General features: G+C 40.5%; 1 protein-coding gene across 1 annotated transcript in view; it reads left to right on the top strand.

Annotated features, from left to right (window-relative positions):
• Positions 1-319: 319 nt before the first annotated feature.
• Positions 320-26,118, top strand: part of fat3a (FAT atypical cadherin 3a) — a gene marked incomplete at both ends in the record, with an annotated part of 119,383 nt that continues 93,584 nt past the window's right edge. The window contains 3 exons of the mRNA XM_079823621.1: positions 320-3,641; positions 23,128-23,246; positions 24,539-24,737. Coding sequence (XP_079679747.1) covers positions 320-3,641; positions 23,128-23,246; positions 24,539-24,737 — 3,640 coding nt within the window. The remainder of the gene's footprint in view (positions 3,642-23,127; positions 23,247-24,538; positions 24,738-26,118) is intronic.

Below are 26,118 nucleotides of genomic sequence, written 5' to 3'. Positions count from 1 at the left end.
TTTTTTCTCTCTTCTGTGCAGTGTGTGTGTGTATAAGTGAATTTTCCTGAATTGCATCCTCCTGGTTTTTCTGTAGTATGTAATTGTGTGTCAGTGTCCATTTTCAGACCTGGGTAGTGATGTCATTTGGCTTGCGGTTTCACCAGCCTTTCTACGTTACACAACTTCCTTTACTTGTGTTTGATCTTTTTGACTGATCCCTAGTGACCTCTGAACTTTAGATATGAAAGGTCAGCTTGTGTATTCCCATGTCATCTGCTCTGCCTAATGCCTTTCTTTCTTTTTTTCCCTCTGTCTTCAGGATGGGTTTGGTGATGGGATGGCAGTGAGCATGGCCCTTTGGGCAGGCATATGGGCCATTCTCCTACAATTGGCCCTCTGGCTGTTCTTCTCTCTGCCTCCAGGCCACTGCCAAGGTGAAAGGTCCCGCCTACAGTTTACTCAACCACTGTACCATGCGTCGGTCTACGAGAACTCAGCTGCCCGTACCTACGCCGCCAGCAAGGTGCGCATGGGCGTCCCTCTCCAGCATCACTCCTGGGAGGTGAGGTACCGCATCACCTCTGGGGACGAGGAAGGATTTTTCAAGGCCGAGGAATACACTCTGGGTGATTTCTGCTTCCTGCGGATACGAACCAAAGGGGGGAATGCTGCCATCTTGAACCGTGAAGTTCAGGACAACTACTTGTTGACAGTGAAAGCTTCCATTAAGGGGGATACACTAGAGTCCTGGACTAAAGTTAGTGTGCAGGTGTTGGATATGAATGATCTTCGGCCACTTTTCTCCCCTACCACATATTCGGTTACCATTGCAGAAAGCACACCCCTACGCACCAGCATAGCTCAGGTCACTGCCACGGATGCAGACATAGGATCAAATGGAGAATTCTATTACTTTTTCAAGGAGCGAATGGAGCTGTTCGCTGTGCACCCAACAAGTGGAGTTGTTTCTCTAAGTGGGAAGCTGGATGTTGACACTCAAAGCCGCTATGATCTTGAGATCCAGGCTGTGGACCGGGGTATGAAGCTCTATGGGAATAACGGTGTAAGCAGTACAGCCAAACTGTTTGTTCATGTAGAACGGATTAATGAGCATGTGCCCACACTTAGCGTTGTTACATTATCACCTGTATGGACTGAAAAGTCCCCTGTCATAGCTGTGGTCACCGTAGAGGATCTTGACGAAGGGGCAAATGGAAAAATTGAGACGGTGAGCATTGTGGCTGGGGACCTTCTTGAGCTCTTCAGCATTGAAAGGACAGAGATGCCAAGTGAAGAAATGATGGATGAGGAAGTTAGTCAGACAGGATCTAATGAGTTTGTCCTTCGTGCAACAGAGCAGTTTGACTGGGACCGCTATCCATTTGGACTAAACATCAGCTTGCAGGCACGGGACCGTGGAACACCTCAGAAGTTCTCTGCTGTGCACATGGTGCACTTACGACTGTCACAACCAGCCCCGATGGAAGTCAAATTTCAAAAGGATGAATACGAGGTTCTCTTGAGTGAAGTTGCCCCTCCTGGAACTGTTGTGGAGGCTGTGAAACTCCAGCCAGAGCCAGATGATGCTGAATACATCCTGACCCCATCTGCTGATTCAGGGTTCTTCAGTATCAACACCATAACAGGCGTCATCAGCACGGCACGTTGGCTCACCCAACTCCAACAGGAAGTATTTGTGCTAGAGGTCTTAGAAGTAGACAGTGACCTTAGGGTCAAGGTTAGAGTCATTCTTGAGGATGCCAATGACAATGCACCTTTATTTGCCCAACAGTCTTACGAGGTATTTGTCAATGAGAGTGTCGCCGTAGGCACTACTGTTGTTGTGGTGACTGCTTCTGATGGTGACCATGGGGAAAACGGGTACATTACATACAGCATGGCTAGCTTGACACCATTACCTTTCAGTGTGCAGCAATTCACCGGAGCAGTCACGACAACACAGGAGCTGGACTTTGAATCATCTCTAGAGAGTTTTAGTTTTGTGGTTCGTGCTTCTGACTGGGGTTCCCCATATAGGCGTGAAAGTGAAGTCAACGTCACTGTGCACCTAGAGAATGTTAATGATAACAAACCCCTATTTGAGAAAGTGGCCTGTGTTGGTGTAATCTCTCGAGACCTTCCGGTAGGTGAGGTCATTGCCACAATGTCTGCCATAGACATTGATGAGCTAGAGCTAGTCAAATACAAGATCCTCTCAGGGAATGAGCGAGGGTACTTTGACTTAAATCCTGATTCTGGTGTCATGACCTTACACCACTCACTCAACACTGTGGCACCCAAAAACTCCTTCAGTCTAAAAATTACTGCCACAGATGGGGAACACTTCTCTGATCCTATGTTTGTAAACATATCAGTAGTGCAAGGGAAGACACCGCCCAAGAGCTTTAGTTGTACTGAAACAAAAGTAGCCCAACGACTAGCCGAGAAACTTCTAAAGAAATCCAAAGCTAGCAGTAAACCCAAAATAGAAGAGGGCTTTATCGACCTGTTCTCTGTAAACCGTCAATCACCTCAATTTGACAAATCCTTCCCAACGGACATCACTGTGCGTGAGGATGTAGAAGTTGGTATGAGTGTGTTTCAGGTAAAAGCCTATGATGGAGACACGGGGTTCAATGGACAAATCTTATACGCCATAGCTGATGGCAACACAGACAGTTGTTTTACTATTGGAGTTCTGAATGGTATAATAAGCATTTTCCTTCCTCTTGACCGTGAGAAGACTGACCGCTACCTTCTGAACATCACACTGTACGATTTAGGCCAACCGCAGAAATCCACCTGGCGGCTTCTTACAGTTTACATAGTAGACGCAAATGACAATGCACCTCAATTTCTTCAAGATGGTGGCTACCAGGCCCGCATTCCCGAAAACACCCCTATTGGTACCGAAGTCATTCAAGTGGAAGCTACTGACAAAGATCAAGGTCTCAATGGCGAGATTCAGTATTCGCTACTCACCAGCACATCACAGTTTGGCATTAACAGCTCCAGTGGGATTGTGTATGTTGCAGGTCAGCTGGACCGAGAGTTAGTCCCCTTCTTCATATTAAAAGTGGAAGCACGAGATCGAGCAGAGCGAGCATCCCAACAGTTTTCTGTAACAACACTTAAAATCTCACTCGAGGATGTTAATGATTGTCCACCTGCCTTTATCCCAAGTGTCGTCAGTGCCCGTGCACTAGAAGACCTACCAGTGGGCACTGTCATTGCCTGGTTGGACACACAAGACCCTGACCTGGGACTTGGAGGGCAGGTGCGATACTCACTCGCTAATGACTACGATGGCCGTTTCGATGTCGACAAGACTAGCGGTGCCATTCGCCTTACCAAGGAGCTGGATTACGAAACTCAACAGTTCTTCAACCTAACAGTTCGAGCGAAGGACAAAGGCCGACCTGTTTCGCTCCTGTCGGTTAGCTTCGTTGAACTGGAGGTTGTGGATGTCAACGAAAACCTGTATCCACCATATTTCTCAAATTTCGCCATGAATGGATCGGTAAAAGAAAGTGTTCGGATCGGGACTTCTGTGCTCCAGGTCTCTGCACGGGATGAAGACACAGGCAGGGACGGCGAGGTGCAGTATTCCATACGTGACGGCAGTGGTCTTGGAAGATTCACCATTGACGAAGAAACAGGTATGTGTTGATTTATATGTTTAATGTTCAATTTCATTCAACGCTCATAAGTTCTGCCAATTATGTTGAATATGTTGTGGCTTCCTTGTACAGTTCGCTGCGGTCTTTCATTCAGTATGAGGTAAAGGGCTACCTCTGTAAGGTAGCAAATCCACACAGGGTTTTTTTATGAGTCATATTATTGTGTTGCTTTAACTAGCTAACTTTGCCTGGTGTAATCACAAGAAATTGAATAGAGCTTAATATATTGTAGATGGAGCCTGTATGGTGATGCTAATATGAAAAAAAACACTGATATATGCCACTCACGGTGACTTCCTGGGACACAAATGAAGAGTGAACAGGCTTCAGTAGTTTGTCTGTCACCTCAGGCCAGTTAAACACTGCATTGGCCTACATTTTATTTAGGTCGAGTTTTGACAGTTTAGATGGAGGGGGAACAATTGAAGTATGATGGAAATTTTTATAGTGTTATGGTTAATGTTTCACACACTGCATGCAGTTCATGTGCACTGTTTTGATAGTATCATTTGTTTTTGTCCAGTTTTTATGTTAGACAAAGTGGGTACATGTACGTGTGTGTTACGGTGAATAATGATTTCTGCAAAAAGAAATATGTGTCGAAATGTGTGTGTGTGAGAGAGGTTGATTTATGCGTTGTGCCTCCGTCGAGTGGACTGAATTACCACACAGAGCTCTTTTATTTACATTTATTGCAGTTGTCATGTCATTCTGTATGACCCAGACACTTAGCTTTAACCTTCAATTTTTTCCTTCTCCCCTTTTCTCTCACTCTGTCATTCTCTCTTTCCCCTAGACAGTGCGTTTTCCGTCAGCTAGACCGATAGTATCTGGGGTTTTATTAGTGTTGCTTCTTAAGGCAAGCATCAATATTACTATCACTCATACTTAGGGCAAGGGATTTGAACAAATTCCTAACAATGAGTTTTTATTGATAAACCCGAAATAAAATAACATTTGGCAATACCAACATTCAGGTATGTTTAAGACTTAAAAAAGTGTGTATGTGCAGATGAGGTCGATGAGACTTCTGAGAGACAGAGGAAAAAAAAAACATGAAATCGGATGAAAGAGTTTGTGGTTCAGAGGCCAGAATGGTGTGCGTGTTTGTGTGTCTACTCACCCGCAAGCTGCCTGAAAATGATCTGGAGGTTTCAAAACGACCCTCAGATCTCCTGTGGTCTTTCACCTCTCCTTGGAATGAGGGAATAAGAAAATGGAGGGAAAAGCCATGAATTTCTGTTCATTTCTTTTAAGACTGAAAGAGAGGGTTCACCATGGCCTTTAAAGGGCATGATTCACACACAATGGTGCAGAACAGTCACCTTCTACTTTTTAAACCCTGCTACAACTCACTGACAGCAACAAAGCAAAGTATCTCCAGCTCTCTACTTTAGTACTGCGGTAAGAGTGGTTTAAAAACGTGGTTTTGTGAGATTTGTGTCCTGGCTGCAAGTGGATCAGTGTCTGTCAAGAGTCGACTTTGAGCCTTTGAGGATATCACACCTGCCTTGAGGCGTGATTTTTATTTATTTCATTATTTTTTAAAGGCTGTAGCTTTTTCAGGTGTCATTTTAAGTTGTGATTTTGAGGTGCAAGTCTCGTTTTGAGGCAAAAAAAACTCAACAAATGTATGTTTGTTTTGATTTAGGAGCACTGAGAATTCCAGCAGTGGCTAGCAAATGTATATTGCTATTTTTTTCTAAAGGTATTGAATATTTAATAGCTTTATACATATATTTTCTTTATTAGTTTGTGCAGTAATATTTCATGTGCTTTAATTAATGAAGCAGGTCATCCAAAGAACTCTGAGACCAGCATTTTTCAGTGCAGAAAAATTAATGAAGCATGAGATTAATATGTATAAATTTACAAAATATATGTGTGTGTATATATATCAACTATATAGCTTCTTTGAGGTGTGACATTAATAGTATATTGTTAGTAGGAATAAAATCCTTATATTATTTGAATATATATTATTAAAAAAATGTGATGCATTGTAGTGCTTTAAACTCATTTTCACACACATACACACACACACACACAACACACACCGATCAGACATAACATTATGACCTAATGTTGTGTTAGTCTCCCTTTTGCTGCCAAAACAGCCTAGCATCCTGGTGCCATGTGTTCCTCAGGTAAGTAACGCACACACACCCAGCCATCCACGTGATGTAAAAGAAAATGTGATTAATCAGACCAGGCCACCTTCTTCCATTGCTCCGTGGTCCAGTTGTGATGCTCATGTTGGCGCTTTCGGCGGTGGACACGGGTCAGCATGGGAACCCTGACTGGTCTTCGGCTCTGCAGTCCCATACGCAACAAAACTGCAATGCGCTGTGTATTCTGACACCTTTCTATCAGAACCAGCATTAACTTCTTGAGCAGTTTGAGCTACAGTAGCTCGTCTGTTTGATCGGATCAAATGGGCCAGCCTTCGCTCCCCATGTGCATCATTGAGCCTTGACCACCCATGCGTTGCCAGTTCACCACAGTTTTTTCCTTGGAGCACTTTTGATAGACACTGACCACTGCAGACCGGGAACACCCCACAAGAGCTGCAGTTTTGGAGATGCTCTGACCCAGTCGTCTAGCCATCACAATTTGGCCCTTGTTACAGTTTTTTACATTCGCTATGCCAATTTTTTTCAATACTTTTAAAAAATTTCCTAAACTCTTAACACACCAACACACCTACAACACACAATTGGCAAAACTGTTAATTTCATGCTCAAAATCACACATTGTAAACTAAAATCCAACACTAATTTTCGAAATAAAATAATACACTATGTCTGCCAAAACCCTAACACACGTTCTCTTCCAACAGGAACATTTAGTCAATCATAGCACAATGTCAAAAAGACACTAGCACTAGATGAATTGCATAAACTACATTATTTTATGTGTCAGGTCTACCCTTATACAATAGACACTATATATTTTATTGATCATAGTGTCTTTCCACATTTTTGTTTTGTTGGGTTTAGTAAATGCATGCATTTTGTTTCTTTTGCTGCGGAAATTCGATACAAATAATGAATGCCCCATCTCAGAGTAGCTTTATAGAATGCCCATCAGCTTTAATTCATTATCAGCAATCACCATGTTGACAATAGCAAGCTCCTGTTCTTCATTTAGGAGCTTTCCTCTGCCCCCTGAGGGAGGTAGATGTTGAATCCTTATATAGACAAAATACAGTTACATATTAGAGACCAGAGGCATACAGTCACTGAAATACATGGTACAATGATTTACACTTTGCAGCAGGAGAAGCCCTTATACAATATCTTACCTGATGGTTTCTGAAAAAATCTGGATAATGGATGCCGCTGTGTCCCGGCTGAGATTTGGCTGTACTCGTTCACCAGCCTCTCTGTATGATAGCCTGTGGTTTATGACATGGTCTATGATAGCTCTTATTTCATCAGTTACTCTAATTATGGCCCTTCTTTGAGTGCCACCATGCATTCTAACTCCTCATCCTCTACCTTGTCCTCATCCCACTTCTCTCCCTTGTCCTGGTACTCGTCTTCCTCTCCCTCGTGCAGGCATTTTTCTGACTTTCTTTGTGTTGCTCCATGTTGTTCCTTTTTCACACAAGATAGGCCCAAAGATGTCCCTTTTTTTACTGTATACCATAAGGTCATGTGATTGAAAGAACATCAACACCTGAACAATTCCAAGATGGGAATCAGCTGTGATATATATATTTGCATAACTTCAATTGGCTGTTTCTCAGTAACAATGGAATAAAATAGTTTACCTTGACTTTAGCCTATAAGCTTAGGTTTATGTATGTCAAATCTGTCTGTTTGTTTTGAAATAAAAGATGGATTTAAATCCTGTTTGAAATCCTGTTTGATGCACAATTTTTATGTTTCCAATTCTGTTTGGTACTGCAGATTTTCCGTGTAAGGCAATGCCTGACGGTTCAGCATCAAACATTTACATTTAAAGGATCTTTGATAGCCTGTTTCTATGGTTGCAACCATAAATGATCAACACGTACATCTTCGTTTTTCTATTCACCTTTTCCTCTTCCACTTTTTCCAAGTTTTACCCAATTGCATGCTTGCGCACAAACTGGCCGAGGGTAGACACTCAAAGGGGTCAAAGGGTAAAGAACCAGTGTCAAAGGTCATGCACTCTGCGTCCTTCACCTGTCACTATTACAATGAAGAGTCTATCCGACTGTTTGCATACAGCTGTCGTGTGTCTGTGTAGATTTGATGGATAGAATGAGGACAGAACAGGGACTCTGCGAGAAGTGCAAGAACACAAAAAGGCAGTTTGCATGTACGCTGCATGACATAATTGAATGTTTGTAAATGTGTGCACATACACACACACACACACACGAGCACACACATTTTGCAGTAGCACTAGCAAGTGGGGGAATTTATTGCCCTTGTTAGCTCTGTGCTGGCATCAGCCATAAATCACCCGGGGATGGAGCGCAACTCTACAGACGCAATTACAGCTTAAAGAGCACATGCACACACACACACACACACACAAATTGAAAGGAAACACTTCACACGTGTCTTTGTACATGCAATCACGACTTGGAAAGCAATTTTCCCGAACACGTACACATAAGGAGACTCAGTCTGGAACCATAAGGCATGTTCTGACAAACACGCGCACTATAGCCGAGGGATTTTCTGTGCACTTATAGCCAAGACTCTCTCTGTGCATTCTCATTTGAGCTTGGAAGCTTCTATTGTTTGCACGGCACAAACAGCAATTCGAGGCTGCATCACAAATGTCAAACACAAAGTGTGAAAAAAGACCATGCTCATTACAGCCACCGCTGAGCAGACGCTTTTCATCTACGGGGACTTACAGTGCACTAATTGCACTGACGGTCCCCGCAGAGCATCCTGGGGTTAAGTGCTTTGCGCACTGCTGAAAGAGCCCCGGCTCGCGCTTAGACTCCCGGATCCTTTACTATTAGACTGCTGGTGTCGTACTTGAGTACAGGTGTGTAATTAAGGGAATAGTCTTCGTTATTTACAACTCGTAATCGTGCATGATTTCATCAATGAAAAATATGCTGAGATGACTTTCCTTTTCAAATTACATCACCAAGCCCTCTTCTTGTTTCTCCCCTCCTCACTCCTCACTCTTTTTTTTAGTATGTAACAGTCATTTTCCATGATCCAATACATTTTTGATGGATCTAACCAACTCTAATCAAATGTATTATTATTGTTTTAACCCTTAAATGCATGAATGCATCGCCAATCATTCGGGTCTTTAGCGACCCGGCTCTATATCCAACACGGATGGATCTCTACCTGTCGTGATAATATAAAACTCTCCTGATATTAGAGTAAGAATTACAGAAGAATAAAATAAAGCATATTTTGTTATCTTTTGGAGCTTGGAGGGATTCAGTTTGAGCAGATGTTTTATGCCATCATCACTGTCCTCGTCAGAGCTCTTTCACAGTACATTCAGCATCTGCCTCATATTCGCCATCTCAAACATATTCTCAAAACTATCATTTTCAACGTCTTCAAAGTCAAAATTTTGATCGCTGACAGTTTCTTCACCAAATCCACCATCAAGTGAAAGTGACAGTAATATTTGACTGCGTTCAGTTCTTGCTCTGCTGTAAATCGAGCCATTTCAAGTGATTCTTCCTATTCTTTTGTTTTCTGCCTGCTGTGACTATGAGTGAAACGGCACTTCATCATTGTGTTTCAGACATAAAGGTGTACTGCACTTATTCAGTCATCAAACATTCAATTATTTTTGTGCTGAAAAGCACATTTTAAAATCAGGCATTCTTTTTACAATTTTATGTTTTTTTTTCTTTATATATTGTTTATAATGAATTGATTGAGGAATACTAAGAAGGTTGAAGAAGGTCTAACCTTAAAAGAATGAATGAGGAGGAGGTTAATGAATGACATCCCAGGACACTAATGTCCGTTGTTAACCACTTGAAAACTTTCACCAGACTTATTCTCAGCCTAAGACATCACACCCACGGACTGAAAGCATACGGTCATGTGGTATGATGTATAAGCCACACAAAATGGGAAACACAACGGGAGTCATGGCATCAAGGCAGGTCCCCCAAGCCCCCCGTTGACGCCAAGCCTGGCACACCAGTTTGTTATTGTAGGGACATCGACTTTACATTTCCGTGCCCCTAAACATGATCCCGGAACAAAACAAACTGTGATTGGTGGCTTTACATGTCAGCCAGACGGCCTCTGGGCAGTCCTTGGCAAATGAAAGCTGCGATGGAGTCCAGACCTTCTGCTGTCAGTCTGAAGGTCTGGCTATGCAAGACTACACCAGGCTTATCCACTCAATTAGACAAGTTTTTTCCAAAAAACCCTGCAAAGGAAATTAATTTGTAAAGGCTGCTATTCAATAAAATAAATGCAGTTTCCGAGTGAACCGCATCAGTGTATATGTGTGTAGCTCATGAATACGCATGTAGCTCATGATCCTTTGTTTTTCAATGCCTCAGAGTGGCTTGGGTTCATTTTCTGTGAATCAAGCCACTCTGAGACACTAAAAAACACTGTATCATGAGCTGCTCGCATGTAAATGAACACAGTGCCGAGGTTCACTCTGAAACACACAACACATATATTTTGCAGCAACATTTTTTTGTTAAATGTGTCGATTTAACATTATAAAATGTTGAAATTTAAACATAAATGTTAATATGATTGTTGCCATTTAATTGTATTATTGTAATTTTAGAGAGTACTATAAAATGCAATTATTTATTTTATTTAATAAAATACTAAATTACGATATAATTATTGCAATCTATTTCTTAATTTAATTATTTCTGTAATAATGTTCACAATAAAAATCATATTATTTTATAGACATAATCAATAGGTCAAACATTTTAGTACTGTAAAAAATAGTATTTAAAAAAAAAAAAATGTTTTACTCTGTTCACCTTATTTTTACTGAATGAGGTTTGAGTTGTTTTGGAAAGCATATACCAAATTGTGAACTTCTCCCTAAAAGTATGGTTAACACCCAAAGGCTTCAAAGTAAAAGTCTTTTTTGAGCTTTTTATACTTAATCTTATTTTCTATGCAGATGCTCTCTCATCAAAATCACCACAATCATTTTTGATCCTCACAAATAGAGCTTTAAGTCATTTGGTGAAAATCCCTGCCATTGTATGGCTTTTCTCTGAACTCTACCTTTAAACATGCTATGGGCGAAACTTCCTAAATTCTAAAACCAGACTTGGCCACTCATTCAGACACAGCACTTTTCCATAACTGCACTGCGCAAAAGCCATCTCAGTTTTGTCAAAATTGTCCTCAGTATCGGTAGCAAAATAGAATTTTCACAGGACAAAATGTATCTCTCGGCTTTCTGCTTTCCATATATGGGCTGCTTTGTGAGAAGAAGTTCCTTATAGTCTTCCTATTGGCTAGACATATAATCTGTCCATGGCTCACAATGACATATTAAATTTTTTTGTCACTTTACAGAGCCCAGGGCTGTCAGAGGAACAGGTGTGATATTTCAGGCCACCTAATTCAGTGATATCTGTCAGGTATTTTTTTTATCTCTCAGTGCCATTTCATAAAAAAATTGCTTGCAGAAACCTTAAGGTCTTCGGAATATGACACGCTGTTGATTTCAGGAAGTATTGTAATTGCAAATTTTATTCTCGTTTTGTAAAAAAAAATCCCCTTACAATTTACAGTAATGCACTTACTATGGATGCTTATTAGTCAAGCAGTGCTAATGAATCTCGTAAGAAGGGTTTTTCATTTTTCAACTTCCCATAGTGTGTAATGTTGTTGTTTGAGCATGAAAAAGTCTTCAAAGTATCAAAGCACAAAGTCACTCCAAAGGGAGTTATTCTCTATATCAGTAATCACTGTTTCTGAGCTCCCTGAAACGCCTCCATTGTAGTCTTGAGTTTTCTTTCGGGAATGAACACTTCACAATATTCCTCATTTAAATAATGAGGATAATTTCTTAATAATAATTCATAATATGTGGAAAATAATGTTTTTATGACTTTACTGTCACTTTTGCTCAATTTTATGCTTCTTTGCTGAATAAAACTATTTAATTTTTTTTTTTTCAAAATGAACTCCGTTAGGACTAACCAACCCAAAGGATGCCTGGTTTGCATGGCACAACTACACCATCCGCAAATAAAAGACACTTAATAATGCAAATGCTAAACACTGAACAGTCATCATACAATTATGTAAACTATATTTAAATATGGGCGAACATATGTTGCAAAAGCATAATGTGCTCTCACTGCTCTGATTGGTTGGCTAGATCAGTGTGTTGTCAACCACTTCAAATACGTTTCAGAAATGTCACGGCTCTTCCCAGACAGCAATATACTGTCACCCCAGATCTGGCCCACATCTGGTACGCGTTGAATCCACATGTACCAGATGTGGGCCGGATCTGGGCCGACACTATGGTGCTGTCCTGGTTACCATAACCACGAGTTTACTAACTCAACTCAACCAGGCCTTGTCCGTGTTTTTTTTTTTTTTGCGTATGTCTTGGGTGGAAATTATTTAAATGAGGAATATTGTAAAGTGTTCGTTCCCGGAAGAAAACTTGTACTACAATCGAGGCCTTGTACGTTGCATGGCTGGGACATCAGGAACACAACTTCCAAATGACTTGTTTTTACAGTTCTAGGGAGGAGCTTTGGTTAAGCTTTAGGCAGTGTTTGGGAAAGTTACTTTGAAAAGTAATGCATTACAATATTGCGTTACTCCCTTAATAAGTAACTCATTTTCCTATCAGTTAGCCCCGCCCCCCTTAGTTATTGTTTCTAACTTGGACAAACAAACAGAGTTGCTAACAGTCTTACAATGACAGCTGTCAGTGTGAAAACCTTTCCCCAAGATGTTTTTGGACACAGAATGTAGCGGACCCCATCTGAATGATAGCCAAACTTTACTGATGGAAAAAAAATTCACTGTAATAGTTGAACAAACAAAGCAGAAGTGCGCACTAACGTCTCATTCGCAGGGACTCACTAACTTTAATCGTAACTTAATGAGAGTATGACAACCATAAAGTCCTCTCAGGATACCTGGAATCTGTGTTAAGTACCCCAGACACATCATTTGACCATTTTTGTAGCATACACACCATCAAACCGATGAGAGCTTTGGATTTTCCATTGTCTCTCTATGGCGCTGAAGCCTAAAGATGTCCGAGTTCCGGTCTCAGCGCGACTGGTACTCAACTGCAATTGGCTCATCTGCATTTGAGGGGCGGGGCTTACCGATAGGTCAATCGCGATGCGTAGTTACTTTTTAAGAAAAGTAATGCATTACATACTTTTGAGTTACTTTTTCTCAACTGTGCTTGGCTTGTTTTTTTGTAACAAAAAAATAGACTTTTGGGGAAATGAAAATACCCTTTCACATCAACATTGAAATAATAAGGCGGAGGAAATGCAAATTCACGCCGGTATAGTAGATGGTGCCGCTCAAACAAACCTTTCAGCTGTGCTTCCATTCTGGATTGCAAGAATCGGAAGCTGGAGAAGAAAGTTTAACACTTCACCAATAAAAATAAATAAATCTAAAGTAATTTTTGCCTAAGGTTTAACCCCTAGGAGTGTGCGCTCGTTTGGGGCCCTTTAGAAGTTTTGCGTGGGCGTGGTCGCATTAGTGTATAATGACTGACATATCTCTGCTTTCAAACAGATTACATAAACACAGAATATTTGTTTTTGATTTGGTTTACAGTGTTTAAAACCTGACATTTCAGTGTTTCTTTAGACATATGTCTCATGTTTGTGAGACAAGTATTCACTAAGCTAGAGGTCATTTTCTGAAGACTATCTGAATGAACGTCTTTGAGAGAGAGGCTGCAGATCGCGCATCATGTGTGTTTTCTTTATTTTGCAAAAAGCACAACAATTTGTTTTTATTGTGACTGTACACAAAAAAAAAAAACTTAACAGATTATAATGATGTATAACACTTGCCTGAATGATAAAAAACGACATTTATTTGAGTCTCTTTGACACTGATAAGAAAAAAAGCGAGCCGATCGCACCGGCGCGACAGCCGACTCGAGAGGGTTAACTGAAATATCAGCAGCAAGTACATTGGTCAATAAATTGAGATTAAATGCATACAAATATTTGTTTTATTTAAAATTATTTAATTATTGGAGGTTTACGTAGTATTCAGATTTTGCATCTGACTGATTTTATTCATTTTGAGGAATTCTGAATCTTTTTTTGTGCAAGTGAGATGAGTAAATGCCTGCTCACATTTAGTCTAGAACTACAATAATAACCATAATGTTCACACACACTCACACAAACACAATGCCTCGCTATTTACTCACAGAGAGCTGTCAGTCAATAAATGGAAAAACAAAGTAACTTGCGTTACTTATTTGAAAAAGTAACTTAGATATTTTGTTGTCAATTTAATAGTAATGCGTTACTTTACTAGTTACTTGAAAAAAGTAATCTGATTAAGTTACTCAAGTTACTTGTAATGCGTTACCCCCAACACTGGCTTTAGGTGTTAAAATATCACTACAATTAACTGCAAATAGCAAGAAAAAAAATCAAGTGTTTCATGATATGTCCACTTTAAATGCATTATAAAAGGCCATGATGAGGTACAAGAAAAAATGTTAAAAGAAAACCTCTGACTGCAGCAACACATCATTGGTTCTGGGCAAATGAGACTATCTTCTGTGCAATGAAAGACAGGCAGCTATTTCTGAACTCCATAAAGGTCTCCGATTCTCTGTAATATGAAGAAAATCACTTACCACCAGAGAACAAATTGAAGAAAAGGAAAGAAACTCAGCAAGCTGGTGAAGTCAGTATTGTACAAGAGGGGGGCATCTTCTCTGAAAATCAACTTTGATGATTTAATATAGCGGCGACATGGCTATTATAGTTTATTTAGGATGGAGAAACACATAATTAGAATATTTCACATCTGGATAGTCCTGAGAAATAGACTGGAATTAGGCCTTTTTTTGTTGGTTGATTTAATGACGGTTTGTAGGTGTAGTGACCCACTATTTCTGAAAAGTAGCATCAGACTGGAAGACATATTCTCAGGGGATTACCGGTGCATTCATGCACAATAATCACTGCGTTTTACATTGTACGGACAAAAGCGAAATATGAGCCGTGCCACCTAAGCACCATTCCAGGCGTCTTTGTAAGAGCTGAAAGCATCTATATAATGCACCTTTTCATTTGTCTTTTTTTGTGCCAAACTTTGCTACAACGTTTCCTAATGGCAGTCAGAACAGATGTTTTTGCAAATGGGAAACCGTTTACTTTACGCTATCAGATGTCTCATGCACTTAAGCACTGTTTTTCGAACACTCGAATACATGCGTTGCATAAGCAGGACGTGTGCTCAGTGCTTCTTCAGCTGAGAAATCTCAGAAACTCCTACGCACACTTTGCAACAGAGACGAAAAAAGAAAAGACGGACAGAATGAAAAGAAAGAGAGACACGGAAGAACAAAACACGAAGAAGGCCTTTATTGAGTCTGTCATTTCGGTGTGCTCATCCAGTTCCCTCTGTTATTGTGCACCTATATTTAGGAGCCAAAGCCTTGCGGGGTTATAGGGATCACGAGGCAGAGTTTCATCCAATCACATCAGGTTACATGACCCTAACGGTGAACCTTTGCGCGAGACAGACAGGGTGGGAATCAGAGTGAAACCAGCTGGGACAGGTGTATGAAGATGTCCTGTGTAACATTTTACGCGGCTGACAGAGTAATTTCAGTGTTTGATTAGATGTGACGTGACATGAACTTGACCGCACAGTTTGACTGGCGGATACGGGGGCTGCGTTTCAAAACCTTGTGAACTGTTGAACTAGAGCATCATAAATGGGTTTGAACAATGAATGCATCTGTATTGCCCAAAGCTGCTGTCTTGGAAGCTCAGAGCGTTTGAACTGCACTTAAAGAGCGACCTATTATGCCCTTTTACTTGATTTTTGTTTTTTTACTCTACTGTTTTCATTCTTGAAAACATTAATCGAACGTTCAGAAAGCTTTTGCAGCGTTGTACAAAGTGAAGGCATTTACAATGTTACAAAAGATTCTATTTAAAATAAAAGCTGTTCTATTCGTCAAATAATCATGAAAAAAAAAATTCAACATTGATATTAATCATAAATGTTTCTTGAGCATCAACTCAAGACTGGAGTAATGCTAAAAAAAAGCAGCTTTGATCACAGAAATAAATTACATTTTAAAATATATTCCAATAGAAAACAGTTCTTTAAATTTCTAATAATATTTCACAATATTACTGTATTTTTGGTCAAATAAATGCAGCTTTTGTGAGGTTTTTTTTTACTGATCCCAATCTTTTGAATGGAAGTGTATATACACTCACCTAAAGGATTATTAGGAACACCTGTTCAATTTGTCATTAATGCAATTATCTAATCAACCAATCACATGGCAGTCGCTTCAATGCATTTAGGGGTGTGGTCCTGGTCAAGACAATCTCCTGAACTCCAAACTGAATGTCAGAATGGGAAAGAAAGGTGATTTAAGCAATTTTGAGCGTGGCATGGTTGTTGGTGCCAGACGGGCCGGGCCGGTCTGAGTATTTCACAATCTGCTCAGTTACTGAGATTTTCACGCACAACCATTTCTAGGGTTTACAAAGAATGGTGTGAAAAAGGAAAAACATCCAGTATGCGGCAGACCTGTGGGCGAAAATGCCTTGTTGATGCTAGAGGTCAGAGGAGAATGGGCCGACTGATTCAAGCTGATAGAAGAGCAACTTTGACTGAAATAACCACTCGTTACAACCGAGGTATGCAGCAAAGCATTTGTGAAGCCACAACACGCACAACCTTGAGGCGGATGGGCTACAACAGCAGAAGACCCCACCGGGTACCACTCATCTCCACTACAAATAGGAAAAAGAGGCTACAATTTGCACGAGCTCACCAAAATTGGACTGTTGAAGACTGGAAAAATGTTGCCTGGTCTGATGAGTCTCTATTTCTGTTGAGACATTCAGATGGTAGAGTCAGAATTTGGCGTAAACAGAATGAGAACATGGATCCATCATGCATTGTTACCACTGTGCAGGCTGGTGGTGGTGGTGTAATGGTGTGGGGGATGTTTTCTTGGCACACTTTAGGCCCCTTAGTGCCAATTGGGCATCGTTTAAATGCCACGGCCTACCTGAGCATTGTTTCTGACCATGTCCATCCCTTTATGACCACCATGTCCCCATCCTCTGATGGCTACTTCCAGCAGGATAATGCACCATGTCACAAAGCTCGAATCATTTCAAATTGGTTTCTTGAACATGACAATGAGTTCACTGTACTAAAATGGCCCCCACAGTCACCAGATCTCAACCCAATAGAGCATCTTTGGGATGTGGTGGAACGGGAGCTTCGTGCCCTGGATGTACATCCCAAAAATCTCCATCAACTGCAAGATGCTATCCTATCAATATGGGCCAACATTTCTAAAGAATGCTTTCAGCACCTTGTTGAATCAATGCCACGTAGAATTAAGGCAGTTCTGAAGGCGAAAGGGGGTCAAACACAGTATTAGTATGGTGTTCCTAATAATCCTTTAGGTGAGTGTAAGTCTTAAAGGTACCATAGTAAAAAGACAATTTTTAAGTCTAATTTAGTGTTGTATTTGGTGGAAAAAGCATGGCCGAACATAAACAGACAATGCATAAAAGACTAAAACGTGTATTGGACCATCACTAATTTTTGAGGTTGTAAGTTTGAAGTGACTGTGAGTTTTGAGCGATCTGTAGGAAGTGTTATGTAATTGTGATGTTGTGTAATTGCATTCTGTGGTTTCGAGTTTCTCTGGCGCCTGTGGTCGGTATGTTGTGTTGGTGTGTTCGGCAGCAGTGATGTTGTGCGGTTTTCTCCAGAGCTGTGCGGCTTTTTTAGTGTGTCGTGAGGTGGTGTTTAGGAGATAGTAAAGTCTGCTCCCTGTCATCACTTTCTTAACACCCTCCTTGAAAACCACAGGGATATTTTGATACGACGGAATCTGTGAATTTTCTTTTCTGTCGTACACGCACACGCCACACACACACACACACACACACACACACACACACACACACACACACACACACACACACACACACACACACACACACACACACACACACACACACACACACACACAAGCTGCTCTACCCAGACAGTCATTGTGCCTCCTACGCTTGTGTCTCACTCACAAGCTTACACAAGTGTCTAACACACATTGAGAGATAACACCTTCTACACACACACACACACACACACACACACATCCTGCTAAAGTGTTAATTGGCTTCATTTAAATTTGCTTTAAATAAACGCTGTTAATTTAGTACATCAGCATTGCATGGATTCGTGCATTTGCTGTTGTGTGTTTTTGATGGAAAGCCACTTTTGAAGGTTTCCGGGATCTGTTATACGTACTTCGTTCAGGTTGCTAGGTTACGGCCTGGAAAAATATTCCTGAATGAAGTACGATGTCCCACTAAAGGCACACACACAATAGCTCAACACCCTTTATCTAATCACTATTTGTAATTACACTGCCGAGATTACAAAAGTGCTTGTTTGGATTATTTTCCTTCGTGGTACAATGAAAATGGATGATTTAATGCATGCGTCTGAAAAACAAGCCCCTTTACAATGCCCAAAGGGTCATTTTCAACCAAAAATGAACATTTTGTTATCAGTTGCACTAGTGCCTTTTTTTAATGTTTATGAAAAAAAATCTCTTCTGGACACCAAGGCTGCATTTATTTTATTAAACATACACAAAAAACAGTAATATTGTGAAATATTCTTACGATTTAAAATATATGTATTGTATTTGAATATATTGTAAAGTGTAATTTATTCCTGTGCTCAAAGCTGAACTTTCAGCATCATTACTCCAGCCTTCAGTGTCACATGATCCTTCAGAAATCACTCTAATATGATGATTTGATGCTCCAGAAACATTTATGATTCTTATCAGTGTTCAAAACATTCATATTTTTGTGGAAACTGACACATTTTGTTTTACAAGATTCTTTGATGAATAGAAAGTGATAAAAACAGCATTTATTTGATATGTTATATTATATTTTCACTTTTTTTTTTTTTCAATTTAATGCATTTTTGCTGAACAAAAAGGTAATTAAAAAAAAACGTACTGGTCCAAAACGTTTGAATGGTAGTGTACACTCACTCTCATGTCATATCAAACTTAAATTACTTACTTTTTTGTGAAACACAAATATATCCAGGCTGCTTTGTCCAAACAATGAAAGTGAATAGGGACTGGCTACAAAATGGGAAAAACTAAAATCTGCATAAAACTGGCCCATATGACTCGAAATTTCAGTCTGTTCCTCATGGATCTATTTTATGGCTTGATAAGACTTGTAGGGGAATGTAGTGCACAAGCAGTGCTAAATTTATGGTGCATCACTTTTTGGAGTCGACAGCTCTAGTCCCATCCACTTTCATTGTATTGGAGCAAACAGCCAGAAAATTCAGCAAAACTTCAGTTCCACAAAGAGATTTGGAACGACACAAGGGTGAATAAAGGATTGAATTGATATTTTTGGGTGATCTGTCCCTTTAAGAGACAATTTCGAGACTAATATATGACTACGGTAATCACAAAAGTGCAGGAAAGCAGAGCCTTTACACACACACACACACTCACACCCCACATATTTGTAATGCCATCGAACTCGTGTGCCACATCTTGAAAGCACCAGGATCAATTATTAAACCAAAGATTAGTCAAAGATCAAAGATTGGAAGATGGATTACATAAACACACAGAAAACCCTCATTTCCTCTCATCCTAATTCACATGGCTTTTGATTCTCCCCTCCTTCAGTGAAACTAACTTGAAGCTGATTTGTATTCCGCTCTTAACGAATCTATATGAGGCCTGCATATTTAATGAGCGAGCAGCATACCAGACTATCTCACTTACACACCCCGAGTTACTGTAAGAGGATGCTGGGGAAGGCAGGATGTAGATAATTGGGCTCTTATTAATAATTGATCACAGAGATTATGCCAATGAATTGCATTACTAACACACATATTTGCACACATATGTTGGATGCCTCATACCATCCGTTTGGCACTCTTTCATTGATAGAGAAATAAACAACAAATACATTTGCTTAAACAGACACAAAAAAAGACAAAAAAAAAAAAAAAGTCTACTGGTATCGTAATCGGTCCATTTGCTTGTTTAAAAGTCGGCAATCGGGATCAGCCATGAAAAACCATGATCGGTGTTTCCTTAATTGACTCATATCGTTCTTATCTAGGTCAGACAGCAGGAACACAGCATCCGACGAAAAGCGAAATAATCTCCCCATTTGCACTCGTTTATTTGCACTCGCTTTCTCTCTCTCTCTCTCTACCTTTCCTATCTGCTCACTCAGCTCTGGCAGAAATAGCAGTTTGCAGTGTGTGTGTGTTTCGTTGTGTGTGTTTATGTGTGTATGCGTGTGTGTTTGTTTGTATTTGTATCCATTTGTCTGTGTGGTTGTGTTTGTTTGTGCGTGTGTGTGTTCGTGTCTATCTATGTGTCTGTTTGGTTGTGTTTGTTTGTGTGTGTGTGTGTGTGTGTGTGTGTGTGTGTGTGTGTGTGTGTGTGTGTGTGTGTGTGTGTGTGTGTGTGTGTGTGTGTGCGTGTGTGTGTGTGTGTTTGTGTCTATCTATGTGTCTCTGTGGTTGTGTTTGTTTGTGTGTGTATTTGTGTCTATCTATGTGCCTGTGTGATTGTGTTTGTTTTTGGTTGTGGTTGTGGTTGTGCGTGTGTGTGTGTGTGCGTGTGTGTGTGTGCGTGCGTGCGTGCGTGTGTGTTTGTGTCTATCTATGTGCCTGTGTGGTTGTGTTTGTTTGTGATTGTGAGTACGTGTGTGTGTGTGTGTGTCTATCTATGTGTGTGTGTGTGGTTGTGTTTGTGTCTGTATGTGTCTGTGTGTGGTTGTGTTTGTGTGCATGTGCGCGTGCGCGTGTGTGTGTGTATGCGCGTGTTTGTGTCTATGTGCCTGTGTGGTTGTGTTTGTTTGTGTGTGTCTGTCTCTGTGTGTGTGTGTGTGTGTGTGTGTGTGTGTTTGTGTCTGTCTGTGTGGTTGTGTGTCTGTGTGTGTTTGTGTCTATCTATGTGTCTGTGTGGTTGTGTTTGTGTCTGTGTGTGGTTGTGTTTGTGTGTCTGTGTGTATATGTGTCTGTGTGGTTGTGTGTGTTTGTGTCTATCTATGTGTCCGGGTGGTTGTGTGTGTGTGTATCTATGTGTCTGTGGTTGTGTTTGTGTGTATGTGTGTGTATATGTGTCTGTGTGGTTGTGTGTGTTTGTGTATGAACAGTTTTTATAAAAATACAACAATAAATATTGTATATTATAAAGCATATATTATATACAACATGTGTCTGTGGAATGTTTTTTAGAGCTCCTGGCGTTCTTTATATATTTATTTTTTATTAGTTGACATACAAACATACATGTCTATGTATACACACACACACACACACACACACACACACACACACACACACACACACACACACACACACACACACATATATATATACATATATATATAATATATGAAGAGTTCAGATGCAAAAGCCTCTAAGTGCCATCTGAAATTTTCTTCTAGAATGATAATTTTAATAAAGCTTGTATATTTAACTTAAGTAATTTCACTTAAATGACAAATAATAGGTAATTAGCATTGCCATTTAAGTGAAATTACTTAAGTTAAATATACAAGCTTTATAAAAATTATCATTCTAGAAGAAAATTTCAGATGGCACTTAGAGGTTTTTGCATCTGAACTCTTCATATATATATATATATATATATATATATATATATATATATATATATATATATATATATATATATATATATATATATATATATATATATTAAAATAAATCGTAGGCTTTGAGTTTTGGTTCTTCTATAAGTAATTATATTTAGCTTTATATAAAACAATAAATGTCTATGGAGTGTCTTGATTTAGAAGACTGTGAGGTTGTGTTTTATGTGTGTGTGTGTGTGTGTGTGTGTGTGTGCGTTTCAGACTGTGTGTGTGTAATCTGGTTGAATGAGCCGCACTGGTTTGTAGTAAATGGTGTGAGATGAGTCTGGTTTGTCAGGGCTGGACTTCCAATCTGTGTCTCTGATTGGCTAAAGTGAGTTTCTATTACCTCAGAGAATAGAATACACTCTCTGTCTCTCTTTCTCCCTTTTCTTTCGTTGTCTTCTCCCATTTTGATATTCCTCGGGCGGTTCTGCTGGTGTTCCGAATATATTACACACGCTCTCCCTCTAGCACAATGAACTAAAGGATTTTATGAATCCTACAGGCTAACAGACTGAATTATTAATGTCACACACATACACACACACAGTCAAACACAAAAGCTCAGACTGTTTTTCAGTACAGCCAAACCTGATCTGATTCCTTTACCACGTTCTAGAAGCCTGGTTGTAGTTCCCATCCACGTGATGTAAAAGTCGCTCAAATCCTTATGCTTGCCCATTTTTCCTGCTTTTAACACATCAACTTTGAGGACAAAATGTATGTATGTATGTGTATATATATATGTGAGTGTGTGTGTGTGTGTATGTACCTAGATCTACCGTCCTGCCAGAGCAAGGTCCTGCTTTTTGTGGCAAATCTGTGCCCCAGACGAACTGCTTTTTGTTTTGTTCTGTTTTTTTCCCCTCTGTCTATGGACATAATTAAATTTTTGTACCCCATGACTGAAGGCCTCAGTTTACGCGGCTACATGGAGCATTTGAAAATGTCGGGCCTTTTGTCGAGGTTAGAGGTTGAGGTTTTATTTTGTCTTTAGCCTGAGGGTTGTGTTTTCTTCTGCTCCGTTTCGGTTACATGACTTATGGAAGCGACCTCCTTATTGATCTAAATTTACCACAACCTGTGTGCTGCTGTTTTACCACATACACACACACAGAACAGTTCTTTTTAAAGGTGCATCACCGCAGCACTGCTGTGATAAATTATGACAGGTTTGCAGAGCACTCGCCATTGGCCAGCCAGACGGGTAGCCCCGCCCCAAACCCACGCCATTGGTTGAGCCATTGTTGCTGTGTAGGGACACTCGAACAGCAATGTTTTGATACCATCACGCACTCTTTTCAAGGAAAATAACCTGATAAATTGCCTGCTTAGTATATTAATCTGGGATATGAGACTGTATTTTAGCATTGAAACAATTTGCAACCCTCCGTTTTAATGTTTCAACTCAGTGATTGCTTTTTTGACAGTAATAATTGCTATCACAGTTAATATGAGTTTTTCTCAGTGTAGCACGCATTAACTGGGAAACTAAATCAATTCTGCCACTGTTTCACTGGAATTAAAATGCTCAGATTGTGACGTTTTGACATTATTGTGCACTTTATTTTGCAGGTGTCATCTACACTACAGATCTGTTGGACCGAGAGACGCAGGACTCCTATTGGCTGACGGTGTACGCCACTGATTTGGGAGTGGTACCGCAGTCAGCGGCACTACAAGTGTACATACAGGTAAGTTAGTGGGCATCGTATTTGAGTGGTTGTGTGGTCTTGTACGAAATGTGTATAATATATATTCAATTTCTCATTGATGCAATTATCTAATCAACCAATCACATGGCAGTTGCTTCAATGCATTTAGGGGTGTGGTCCTGGTCAAGACAATCTCCTGAACTCCAAACTGAATGTCAGAATGGGAAAGAAAGGTGATTTAAGCAATTTTGAGCGTGGCATGGTTGTTGGTGCCAGACGGGCCGGTCTGAGTATTTCACAATCTGCTCAGTTACTGGGATTTTCACGCACAACCATTTCTAGGGTTTACAAAGAATGGTGTGAAAAGGGAAAAACATCCAGTATGCGGCAGACCTGGGGGCGAAAATGCCTTGTTGATGCTAGAGGTCAGAGGAGAATGGGCCGACTGATTCAAGCTGATAGAAGAGCAACTTTGACTGAAATAACCACTCGTTACAACCGAGGTCTGCAGCAAAGCATTTGTGAAGCCACAACACGCACAACCTTGAGGCGGATGTGCTACAACAGCAGAAGACCCCACCAGGTACCACTCATCCCCACTAAAAATAGGAAAAAGAGGCTACAATTTGCACGAGCTCACCAAAATTGGACAGTTGAAGACTGGAAAAATGTTGCCTGGTCTGATGAGTCTCGATTTCTGTTGAGACATTCAGATGGTAGAGTCAGAATTTGGCATAAACAGAATGAGAACATGGATCCATCATGCCTTGTTACCACTGTGCAGGCTGGTGGTGGTGGTGTAATGGTGTGGGGGATGTTTTCTTGGCACACTTTAGGCCCCTTAGTGCCAATTGGGCATTGTTTAAAAGCCACGGCCTACCTGAGCATTGTTTCTGACCATGTCCATCCCTTTATGACCACCATGTACCCATCCTCTGATGGCTACTTCCAGCAGGATAATGCACCATGTCACAAAGCTCGAATCATTTCAAATTGGTTTCTTGAACATGACAATGAGTTCACTGTACTAAAATGGCCCCCACAGTCACCAGATCTCAACCCAATAGAGCATCTTTGGGATGTGGTGGAACGGGAGCTTCATGCCCTGGATGTGCATCCCACAAATCTCCATCAACTGCAAGATGCTATCCTATCAATATGGGCCAACATTTCTAAAGAATGCTTTCAGCACCTTGTTGAATCAATGCCACGTAGAATTAAGGCAGTTCTGAAGGCGAAAGGGGGTCAAACACAGTATTAGTATGGTGTTCCTAATAATCCTTTAGGTGAGTGCATATAATTCTGTTATTTATAATGTGTGTCTTTAACAGGTTGAGGATGTTAATGATAACGCTCCCCTCACGTCTGAACCGATGTATCACGCCACCATTCCGGAAAATTCCCCGAAGGACCAGTCAGTCATTCAGATCCAGGCACAGGACCCTGATGCCACCGCGAACGAGCCCCGCCTGTCATTCCGGATCTCCAGCGGGAACCCGCAGAACTTCTTCAGCATCAACCCACGCACCGGTCAGTGTCCTGTCAATCAAACCGGATTCGCGTGATGGATAGAATAAATGAATGTCAGTTCTGATAAGTTGAGTTTATGTGTGTGTACCATGGTACAGTGATGATATCAGCTGGCAAAACCATTTTACTCAGTGATCATCATATTTATATGCCACTGGTCCCATCATTTTACCATGGTACTATATCTGAAAAAAACATGGTCATACCTTTTGTGTGAGCATATTGTTTGTGGTATGCATTAAGTATTCACTTATTTAAATATGTATGTGCATCCGGGTGTGCGAGTTCTCAAGGTCCGTCGCTGTTCTCCGCATTATGACATCATCGTCTGAGCATACTGTAAATCCTGGCTCCTGATTGGCTGGTGCTCCGGTTTTGCTTTTGATTGACAGATTCATTTCATAGCCACAGGCCCTTCCCTCCAGCCACACGCCCCGTAGTGCATGTCAGCAGGAAGTGCCGGTCCTAATTAAAAACTTTGTAAAGGTCACAAAAGGTCAAGCTGTCAGAAAGACGGAAGGCAAGAGCAAAAGGAAAGCAGCCAGAGCAAAAGATCAGAGCGTTTTGTGGGGTTTGATGCAATAAGTCTGTTTTCATAAACTGTGTTTTTTGAAAATGTACAACACATCAATTTCCTGCAGATTTGTGTGTGTGTGTGTGTGTGTGTGTGGCAGAAGTTCGATCTTTGTGAGCTGGTTACAGATCAATGTGAAAGCACCGGTCACCATCTATGGATCCTTCTGGGAAAAGAGACCAGTTACATGTTACATTACCGAACACAATACCTGACCAACACACATTCTATTTGTCTGTCTGTCTGTCTGTCTGTCTGTCTGTCTGTCTATCTATCTGTCTGTCTGTCTGTCTGTCATCTATCTATCTATCTATCTATCTATCTATCTATCTATCTATCTATCTATCTATCTATCTATCTATCTATCTATCTATCTATCTATCTATCTATCTATCTATCTATCTATCTATCTATCTATCTATCTATCTATCTATCTATCTATCTATCTATCTATCTATCTATCTGTCTGTCTGTCTGTCTGTCTGTCTGTCTGTCTGTCTGTCTGTCTGTCTGTCTGTCTGTCTGTCTGTCTGTCTGTCTGTCTGTCATCTATCTGTCTGTCTGTCTGTCTGTCTGTGATCTATCTATCTATCTATCTATCTATCTATCTATCTATCTATCTATCTATCTATCTATCTATCTATCTATCTATCTATCTATCTATCTATCTATCTATCTATCTATCTGTCTGTCTGTCTGTCTGTCTGTCTGTCTGTCTGTCTGTCTGTCTGTCTGTCTGTCTGTCTGTCTGTCTGTCTGTCTGTCTGTCTGTCTGTCTGTCTGTCTGTCTTCTGTCTGTCATCTATC

This window comes from Gobio gobio (assembly GCF_949357685.1).
Source record: "Gobio gobio genome assembly, chromosome: 8".
NCBI lineage: Eukaryota > Metazoa > Chordata > Actinopteri > Cypriniformes > Gobionidae > Gobio > Gobio gobio.
Note: the sequence above shows the minus strand (reverse complement) of the source record. Positions and strands in the feature narration are given on the sequence as shown.